Source organism: Festucalex cinctus, chromosome 13 (assembly GCF_051991245.1).
Source record: "Festucalex cinctus isolate MCC-2025b chromosome 13, RoL_Fcin_1.0, whole genome shotgun sequence".
NCBI lineage: Eukaryota > Metazoa > Chordata > Actinopteri > Syngnathiformes > Syngnathidae > Festucalex > Festucalex cinctus.
In genome coordinates this window covers 1673121-1683885 of record NC_135423.1, presented here as the reverse complement: position 1 = coordinate 1683885, position 10765 = coordinate 1673121, and the positions used below count along the sequence as shown (strand labels likewise).

General features: G+C 40.5%; 1 protein-coding gene across 7 annotated transcripts in view; it reads right to left on the bottom strand.

Annotated features, from left to right (window-relative positions):
- The window catches only part of phldb1b (pleckstrin homology-like domain, family B, member 1b), a 70082-nt gene that overhangs the window by 2900 nt on the left and 56417 nt on the right, over positions 1–10765 (bottom strand). For 3 of the 7 annotated variants that reach the window (XM_077540561.1, XM_077540564.1, XM_077540565.1), the window contains 10 exons: positions 10346–10507; positions 8875–9015; positions 8167–8265; positions 7951–8053; positions 6890–6934; positions 5635–5950; positions 4470–4560; positions 4044–4190; positions 3065–3284; positions 1056–1141 (listed from right to left, as the gene is read on the bottom strand). In XM_077540561.1, the coding sequence (XP_077396687.1) occupies positions 1056–1141; positions 3065–3284; positions 4044–4190; positions 4470–4560; positions 5635–5950; positions 6890–6934; positions 7951–8053; positions 8167–8265; positions 8875–9015; positions 10346–10507 (1410 nt within the window). Of the gene's footprint in view, positions 1–889; positions 920–1055; positions 1142–3064; positions 3285–4043; positions 4191–4469; positions 4561–5634; positions 5951–6889; positions 6935–7950; positions 8054–8166; positions 8266–8874; positions 9016–10345; positions 10508–10765 lie in introns of all 7 variants that reach the window. The other 4 variants (XM_077540563.1, XM_077540566.1, XM_077540560.1 and 1 more) reach the window with 3 other exon arrangements.

The following is a 10765-nucleotide window of genomic DNA, read 5'->3' as shown; positions in this document are numbered from 1 at the left end:
CTGGACGACACACACACGTTGGAAAGCTAAGATTATGCCACAATATATTTTCTCCAACTATATTTCAGTTTCCTGTTATGGGCCAACCTTCAGTTTTGTAAATTTCTTTTTTATTCCCATAAATTCTCGTGGATTTGTAGATTCCAAGAATTTTGTACCCGGGAAATTTCCACAACTGTCCATTTCGTTTAACATACTTCAACTATACTGCTAGCTATAAATGTAGGCTAATATCAATATTAGCTAGCATATAGTTAGCTATACTTGCCTATATCGCTAACTATACTGCTAGCTATAAATGTAGGCTAATAGCTATATTAATACTAATATTATACTAATATTAGCTAGCATATAGTTAGCTATATGTGCCTATATCGCTAACTATACTGCTAGCTATAAATGTAGGCTAATAGCTATATTAATACTAATATTATACTAATAGCTATATTAGCTAGCATATAGTTAGCTATATGTGCCTCTATCGCTTCACATAACCCTCATGACGCCTCACACGAAAAATGGGTCAAACAAAAACCTGTCATCCTCTATCAAATACACAACTTGGGGGGAGAGAAGATTGTTTCATATTCATCTTATGGAAAATATTTTCAACATTATATAGCAAAAAAAAAAACTTTTGGAGGGGAGTATTTATGGCAGTTATATAGAATTAGGGATGTAACGATAACAGCAATATGGTCATATCGCGATATTAAAACGTATCGTTGTCGTCATGTCACGATATCAAAAAACAGTCAAGTTGAGGGCACAAGCACAATTAACATATCAAACAAAGCACGACGACACGTAAATCCAAACTGACCACTTCAATCATCGACATTCACGGGAAGCTTTCTAATGGGCACGAGTGAACATGGCGGATACGTACGCTCGTCAGATTCAGGTTGAAAAAGCCCCTCTAAGATGTGAGAGCGGCAAATGTGTGCAAAAACAGAAGGAAAGAAAGCATCGAATGGCGCGAGGACAGGATGAATTGAAAGAAGAACCACAACACTAAAAAATGAGAGGATGAATTTGGTTTTGAGATAACTCACCTTTGTGGCGCTGCGCAGGTGATCGTAATAAACCTCTTCGATAGCCTGGAAGTATATCACACCCTTCAGCTTGGTCTCATGTTTGTCTACAAAGTAAAAGTAAGAGGTGTCAGTCGATTAACAATTTTTCATCGTAATTAATCGCATGACTTCAATAATTAACTGACAATTAATCGCAAATTTAACATCTCAATTTATATCTAAATTTATAATAAAATGTACATTTTTTTCTCCCTAATTTAAATATGGTTTTATTTATTTTTTTATCGTTGATAGAGTAATTTCATAACAATTCAAGAAAAAAAAAAAAGTTTAAAAAAATTAATTGATAAAAGTTATTTCATAACAATTACAAAAAAAAAAAGTGCATTTCTATTGGGTAGTTTTGACGTGGGCGTTTCTACTGCGTGATGACTGGAATTCCCCGAGTAGAGGCTTTCCAAATAAGGAGCGGTCGTTAATCGAGCGTTAAAAAAAAATTTGTGCCGTTACAGGCACTTTAAGAGATAACGTGATAATTTTGACACCCATACTAAAAAGACTAAGAAACAAACAGCTGATGACTTTTCAGTTGGAATCAGTCGCACCTTATCTTGTATCTTTGACAACTTTGATGACGAGCGCGTTTGCGTTGATGGATCAAAAACGACAAGCGCAGCACTTTTGGCCCTCTTTTTTTTTTTTCTTTCTTTTTTCCCCAAGCCAAGCTGCTCTCATTGTATGTTGAGATTCGACTTGCTTCTTGCGCTACTCGGCTCCATCGTTGCACTTTGTTTCATCAGCCGCTGCAGAAGTGCAGTAAGGAAGCGGCGGGGAACTCAACAGCCCGTTTCTACCTCCAGGCGCAAACACTCCACAAGCCAACTTCAAGAGTTGGAGGTAGAGATGCACGACTTCATTTCGAGGAATAGTTTAATACGCCGCTATTATCTGCTAATGACCTGTTTAGCATTCAAATAGCCTTGCCTTTGCATCTCGTTTGATTGAGAGCAAAATTGTGACGTTTCGGTTCGTTTTCGGATTCACGAGAATGAACATTGGGCGCGCCGCTTCGGGTGACTTTTTGTTCAAGGTCAAGAGACAAGGGCAAGCGATGCATCTCAATCCGCCTCCTCGGAGAGCGCCGCCGCCGCCGCGCGCATGTTAACGACAGCGCCAGTCATCTGGATGCGCCTCCTCACTTGAAACAAGGTGCGCTTTAAGCGCAACCTTCAGACCACTTCAAAGGGCTGAAAGTCAACAAGTGTCCCGCGGCTCACGCCGGCACATCAATTACGGCGCCGTCAGTGCGTCGAAGGTCCGGATGGAGCAGACATGTTCAGATATTATACTGTGAAAAAATAAAAAATTGTCTGCCACCAACATGTCTGACGTCAATATTTGAGCTTTTGGTACATATTTGAAGGTCTTTCATGGCCTGTTTTTCACAAATGATGTGCCCAACAAAACAAAAAAGCTAACAAAATGTTCACTGCATAATGTGGCTTTTTTTAAATGTTGCAGTTGCTGTCTGCATTCTTATATTTATTAATTTAATAGGACCTTTATTTCATCAGTTTAGATTCAACACTAGGGGAACACAATCGGTTTATTATCAATTCATGTATGTTTGTTTTGGGAAAACATTAGAAAGACCATCTACACTACCTGGTCACATTGTCTTTTTTTTTTTTTTTTTTTTTTTTTTTTTTTAAGCGCCAAACCAAATTAGAATACCTTACTGGGAAGCAAATTCACAAAACATATTATAAAATGCCATAACAAAAATGATATATACATGACATATATAACTCATAAAAACAAACAAATCGGTATTTATTGTCACTAGTATTTATATCCATATCCTGTCATGAATTACCCCCAATTGAAAAATATTCATGCATGATGTGCTTGTAATATACTGCCTTATTTTTCACTGATGATTTTTCACTATTGCGATTATTGGACGCGTGGCCTGAGAAAACGAGTCAGGCGTGAATGCGAGTCACCCGAGTTGAACTCTTTCTTACCGACGTAGTACGAGAAGGTCCGTTTGAGGCGGTCGAAGACGAACCAGCGTTTCTTCCACGACTTGATCTTGCCCCCCATCTTGACCAGGTAGCCCTTGCACATCTTCTCGGTGAGGATGATGTGGTAGCACGTGTCCACGCCGTGGCCCGATGTCTCAACGTGCGCGCGGAGGTCAAACTCCTCCTTCCTGATTGGCAGGTAGCGCGTCATGGGACGGGCCTGGACGCACGCCCAACAGAAGGGGGAAAAGGGGGACGGCGGCTCATTATTTACTGATCTGTACTGTTTTTTTTTTTGTTTTTTTTATCTATATTCATGTTTATATGACATCCCAGAAACATTTCATAAAGCCCACAATAAAGAAGGGGCAATACAACATTATTTTCTCCTGCAGCTATTTAACTTGTCGGGAAATATTCACGATATTCATCACAGTTCAAAACAGTCAACTGATATGAATGATGATGACAACGACTCATTGACTCGTGAGATCATTCAATACGGCCTTCATTTGATGGATCGAACTCGGTTTGAGGCCGTTTTTAATAACTACTCAATAGAAGAGAAAGTTCTTAAAGGGTCTTTAAGAATTTTGCATTCTTTTGTTTTGCAAAAATAATTGTATTTTTTTTCCCAAATTACAGTCCCCCACTATTTGTGACCCATAAGGCCTGTGAAAAGCAAAAATCCACATATAATTGATGGCCATTGAAATGGAATGGGAAAATAACATCAGCAACAACAGTGGTGGACTGTACCACTTTTTCAATTGGAGATGATCTTATTTTAAAAACATAACAAACACATACTTATGTGGAAGAACAGCATATGTATTTTTTTTTTGAAGCGACCCAACTTCAAAGCAGCAGACTTCATTCCAGACCCCTTCAAAAGCGCACGTCTGTAAAACTCGGCTATCAATTCGGACGAGAGGTCATTTCACGCCGCACGTTTCCGATTCCGTCTCCTTTGACTGACCTGAGAGAAGTTCTTGGCCCTCAACTTCACTTCCTTCTCCACCAGCTGCTGTCGGTGGAGAGTTTCATCCTGCAGTCTTTTCTCGGCTTCTTCCCTTCTTTTCCGCTCTTCCTCCAACAACTGATGGCGAGCGAAGCTTTCTTGTTCCTGAAAGAGAGTTCTTTCCGTCAATACTCGGGATGAGACGTTCATTTTTGATCCTGATGTCCTCATCAAAACAGTTTTTAACTGTATTTGCACCTTTATAAGAAACAAAGTGACAAAATGAAATGATAAAAAAAAAAAGGCCAACAAGGACTCGATTTTAGTATGGAATCATTTCTCCCTTATTGATCGCATCACGACAAAAAGTCATCAATCAGCAAAATGGGATCCCAAAGAGTCACACGCGTGATCTGGTAACGGCCCGCTTGTCACGACGCTTACCCGGAACTCGATAAGTCTGGCTTTCTCCATCTGTGCCTCCTTCAGCATTTTCTCCATCTCTTCAATCTTCAGCGAGTCCGTTCCTCCGACACTTGGGACGGAAACAAAAACATTCAAACCGACTCGGAGATATTTATGACTTCACGCGTGATATTTCACTTTTACATCAGACTAAACTTGCACTTCTGTAGAGTGTATGAGACGACGTATGTGTCAAAAACTGGATTCAAAAAAGGCCTGAAACATGCACGTTTCCTCTCTTTACTTTGTGCATCGGTCTCCGACGTGCACCTTTAATTAGTGCATAAAGGCCATTAAAGTGATCCGAAAATATTTGCCCAATACACTTTTGTCTCTTGTGAGCTCCAAGAAAGCCGTGAACAGTGAGTTGAGATGAGAGCATCCTGCAGTGAAGACGTTTTCGTAACACGGCACACAAGCCGCTCCCAACAGATGGTCCCCAAATTAAAACGTGAAGATGAAGTGGTGGGGAGCAGTCTGGGAAATGGTGCCTGTGGGTGCCTTCATTGCGACGCGTGCATGACTCAATTTGTCATAAAATGCCTAAATGGGATTATTAACAAATTCTTGGACCCTCTCTCGTTATTCATAAATCTGTTGCTACAGCACTGACCACCTACTGTATATTTTTTTGGGCATTAACGGTTCACTATTCACAAATACAATCACAGATTTTTTTTCTTAAACCTATCCTAGGCCTGTGGTATTAATCAAAATTACAAAATCAGCATAAACTTAAAATAATTTTTTTTTTTTTAAATTCCAAGATAAATAACTAAATAATAATAATAATAAATAAATATTAATATAATTTGTTTGGTCCAAAATAAACTTACATAATTAGCGTTTCTATTTTTTAGTCTTAATAATTTAAAATGCTTAAACATTTCTTGTTTTGTACCAAAAATAAATAAATAAATAAATAATCCTGACTTCAATTATTGCTAAAATAATCGTCATTATTATTTTCCCATAATCGAGCAGTCCTAATCTATCCTTTGTTACAGTATTTGCTCAAAACTCGCTTAGTTGCTCTTTTGCGCGCAAACTGAAAAGTACGGCAGTTACACTTTAGCGCCCTCCGCGTAACGCTAACCAGCATCGATTATTATGATAAATCCGTGGGTGAGGTTGTCATGGTTACCCGGACAAATGATCCGGCGAGCAGGCCGAGTTGTTCCCCGTGGACACGCTGGTGTCCATGCTGTCCGAGCTCTCCAGGCTCAGCGTGTCGTAGGGCTGCTCTGCGGCCGACGTCGGATGGTGGTGGAGGATGGAGTGCTGGACCAGGGGAGGCGGGCCTGCAGACTTGCGACTCAGTGCGGGACTGTAGGTCATTCCGGGGGGGGAGTAGGCGGGCTGCAAGGCGTGGAGCGCCTCCCACTGGCACTGAGCCTCCGCTGCTGCTCTCTGCTTGAGCTCGGCCAGACGACGACGTTGCTCTTCAATCACCTGTTGACCTGAGAAATGGGACGTCTGAAAAGCGTGTTTTTGTTTTTTTTTTAATAGCTTTTGAGCAGTGTTAAGTAGGGCCCGACCGATTAATCGTCCGCCGATTATAATCGGCCGATTATTGGCCTTCAAACATCGGCCAATTGGGCCAAATGGCCGATTATTTTTCCCCCTTAAAACGTTATAGAAGAAAGCCAAAGTTTGTGACGCTCTGAAAGGACCCTGAATGCACCATTTTGCTTGCTTAGCATTAGCAACTAGCAAGTGCGTAGTGTATGTTATTCTGGTTACGCTCACAGGACACTGAGGAATCGTGAACACTTATTTGTTTTAACAATAATAATAATAATAATAATAACAACAATTAATAATATATTTAAATAATAATTATTGTATTTTTATACATTGTATATATTTTTAAATAATTGGCAGATTAATCAGTAATCGGTATTTTCCTCTGCCAATAATCGGTAGCGGCGTTGGCCAACAAAAATGCATATCGGTCGGGCCCTAGTGTTAATATACCATTTATCCTGGAAGCAAAATGCCCAATAAGGAAAAATACAAGCAGCAGAAACACCAGACCAGAAGAAAACCACTTCTCTAAATCATGCACCACACGTCACTCAATGTATTGTCGGCTGTCTAAATTCCATCAGGTTTGATTACATATTTGATGTGATTTCATTGTTAGACACATCTGTAGTCCAGCCCATCCAAAAGACCCTCAACATGCATGATTTATTCCCCAACAAAGGAAGGCAGGACAGTCAAAACAGCAAAAAAAATAAAAAATAAAAATCTTTTGGGAGTTAATGACACGCAAGGCATGAAAGCGACTGAAGGTTAGAGGCATCAATTAACACCCACCAACAATCGTTTAACATTGCTATTGTTGGATAAGTAACACCAAGGTAGTGTTGAGGTCACACCGTTTCAAACGCTACCTGCTGATCTTCCCTCAACGGACGGCTGAGTGGAGGTCTGAGCTTCTGACGGTCGCAGACAAACGCAAACAGATAGAAAGAATTTGTACAGGCTGTTGTAACGTGGACACAAATAGTCTGAATGCGTTCAAAAGTGTTCAAATGTGAGGTTTTGGTGATGTAAAAAATAAAAACAAGAAGCCAACATTAATATGACTTGTGATCTGTGCAACTGTTTTTTTTTTGTTTTTTTTTTATTCTTTAACTCATTCACTCCCAGCCATTTTCACAGGAAAAGGATAATAAGAAATCAAAAGAAAGATTAAAGTCTCTTCTTTCATCAGGAAAAAAAAGTATGTTTCTATCTGTTTCCATTTTGCAGCAATTAGCATTAGAAGAGAGTTAAGTTTAATCCGTTTTCACAAATCTATTTAAAATTGTGAGTAATTTAGCTTTTTTTCAACATGACCCTGGTTGATCTCCTTTGCTCTGCCGCCACCTGCTGGCCGTTTGTGTAATAACTACCATTTCTGCAACCGTTCTTTGCAGTTGAGAGGCTGCATCAGTCTTCTGTATGCTCGAGCATTAAAAAAAAAAAAAAACAAAAAAAAAAAAACAAAACAAAAAAAAAACGTATAAATACGTCTTTGGGACACTTAAAACATTTAAAAAAACGTATTTAAACGTTATTGGGAGCAAATGAGTTATGTGGAAAATAAAAATTAGCCACTCAAATAAAATAGTTGCTTGAGGGATGCGGCTGTCAGAATAAACCAATCACATTCAAAATCACGGTAAACGGAAATAAACGCACAACTGCCACCACTTAAAGTTCCTCCAATGCAACATGTCAGGAAAAGACTGCTAGAACATCTGAAATTTCGGTGGGGGTCGCCAGACTCCTACTTGACCTAACACACCATTTCGGTTTTTTTTTTTCATTTCAGTTGTTTATTTGTACAACTTTTCAAACGATTTGTGCAGGTTGCAACAATGGAGAGAAAATGTTAGAAATAATTTTGTTTGCTCTCATGTTTTTTTAATACCACTGTTTGACGCCCCTGATCCAGAGTACAGTTTACCTTTCTGCTGCAGAGCGAGCTGTCTCTTGGTCTCGATGCTCTGCAGGGTGGCGGCCAGGTTCCTGGGCAGGCTGCTCGAGTTTTTGGGGGTCAGAAGAGGGCTCTTAAAAAGGTAAGAGGGAAACAGAAAAACCCGGTCAGAAGATTCTTTGGCATGAGGGAAGAGTAAAACAATCACCGCTGAAGACATCCCCCTGCAAAGAAGAACCAGTCTACCTTGGAGCTCGAGTTGCGGCCCAACGTTGCTGCTCCCTGCTGCGGAGGAGATCCAGACTTCGCTAGTCCAGGATCACTTTCAAGCTTGGAGCGGAACACCTGAAGACGGAGCACAAAACTTGGATGAGCGAGCTGAATCGACTGTTCATGTATCGGGAATCCGGTTCGATGGTCGTTCTGCCATGGGTGAGACCAAATTGCTTTGAGATGCTGTGAAACAAAACGGTGGTGTCATGACCTGGGTCGCATGCGCCAGAGTTCATGACCCGTCACGTGTCTGTTGAGGTACTGATGTAACAAGCGTCTGTTTACAAAACGTGATGTTTGTGATGTCAACCTTTAGTCCAGTGGTGTCCAAACTACGGCCTGGGGGACATTTGCGGCCCGCCCTCCATTTTTCAGTGGCCCGCGACATATGCTAAGAAAAGTGGGTGAAATGCACCATTATTTAGCACTTGCACTGACACCCGTCAATACACCAGGCTGCGCTCATCCACAAAATTACCAAAACTGGTTTTAACCTGCCTTCTGTTACACCAGCCACCAAGCCGAGTTTATGACGTTCATAAAAAATAAATAAATAGGGCCCTATTTTGTTTTACGTAGAGATGAAATTGCAACAGAAAGCTGCAGGTTCGACCTTTGCAGAGGCGCCACAGTGTGCGGAAAAAGACAGGATGAATGGGAAAGAGAAAGAAGACCCTCTACCTGCAGCGCGGGCCTGCGGCCTGACAGAGACTTGGCTGGCAGAGGGGGAGACCAGAGTTGGCTGGAACCCATCAACAGCTCCTGGTACCACTGCTCTAAATCGAGTTTGGCCAGTGGAGGCCTGATGCCCTCGGGCTGGTACTGAAGAGCCCGCCGAGCAGCAGCAGCACCAGAGAGAGAGAGAGCGAGAGAGAGAGAGAAAGAGAGAGAGAAAAGACAGAAAAATGAAAAGAAAACAATGCAGAGATTAGAAAGCATTTAAAACAGTAAGAAGGAAAGATGAAACGTGTTTTTTTTTTGTTATAATTTTGAAATGTGTTCTTAAATATCTCCAACACAGCATTGTTCAGTATGCTTTTTGCCCTCCAGCCGCTATATCCCCGTTTTACATTTCTGTATACTAATTCTACGTGTCTACCGCGATGGCCCAGTTTCTCACAGTAGCATTAGCATGTTCATCCTGTTCCGTTTCAACTTAATCTTTCCTTTAATGTATCTCCCCTGCAGTTTGAATTAAAACATGACAATCATCCTTGAGCAGAATTTCAAATCACTGCAGACACACTCCATTGTTGTAATGACAGATTTTCTTACAATAAAAAGCAACCCCCCCCCCCCCCCCCCCCAAAAAAAAAGACACAGGTGAAGATTTTGAACTATATTTGTTAACTTAAACTGAAATCAAAATGGACTTATTTACACTACCAGAAAGTGTTTTTGTGTCTTTTTGGGATGTAACGATATCCAAACATCACGATACGATAATTATCACGATATCGTGGGGAGGTTTAAAAAAGGTCACAATGCTGTAAAAAAAATTAGCTCATACTAAAAAAAAAGCACAATATTATGCTTTTATACAAAACAGCAATACATATAAACTACCTTCAATCTCTAATAACACTTAATATTGAGGCAGTTAATCGCTAATGCAAGCCCACATTGAGTTCCTCCACATATTGACTCGCTTCAAAACATTTTACAATCCCCTTCATCTGACAATTAGTGATTTTAAACTTAGAAGGGCCAAAACATCCCTAATGAAAATTAAACTGCACTAAACTGCACAAGCCACCAGAGGGTGCTAGAACTGCACAAATGGAAATCAACCTGACTTTTTTTTTTTTTTTTTAACAGATGTGTAGCTTTTAAATCTTTTGAAATGACGACGACAATATTGTTGCAGTTTTAATATCACGATATTGCCATTATCGTGACATCCCTACATGCTGGTATGTTCCATTTTAATACTTTGTGGGTATGTACTTGATGATACTTTACGAAGTAGATAATATTATTACAAATTTTATATACAGTATTATATATATGATATATATATATATTTTTTTTTTTATATTATACATATTAGTATTTTACAGCCATGGCATGTCTCATGTGCAAGAGGCTGACAAGGGAATTGTGCGTTCAGAGGTTACGTGAGAAGCAAAAGGAGAAGGAAAGCAGCACACACCTCCGCAGGGAAAGACAAGGAGGCGCCGGGAGAAGAGGGCAGGCGGGAGAAAGTTGCGCCTGCAGCGTCACACTGCAGGGGATGGCGAAGTGGAGAGGCGGGCGAGGACTCCACCGTGGGCATCGCATACATCTGACTCAAGCGGGTCACCGTCACGTACTCCTTCCCAAACACACGTGGACACAGCAGGCGTGAGGCGGCGTCGAGACAGCAGCAGCGGGTGGCCGCCGCCGCAAAAAGAAGTTGCTTTAGGGTCCGTTTGTCTCCGTTTAACACACTGAAATTGTCACATTGATGACGTCGCTCCCGTGGTGCTTTTTAAATATTGCGCGCAAGTAATACACATTAAAAAAACAACAACAAAAAACTAATACTAATACTGAAACTAAACTAAAACTAAGCATTTATTAAAGAACTAAA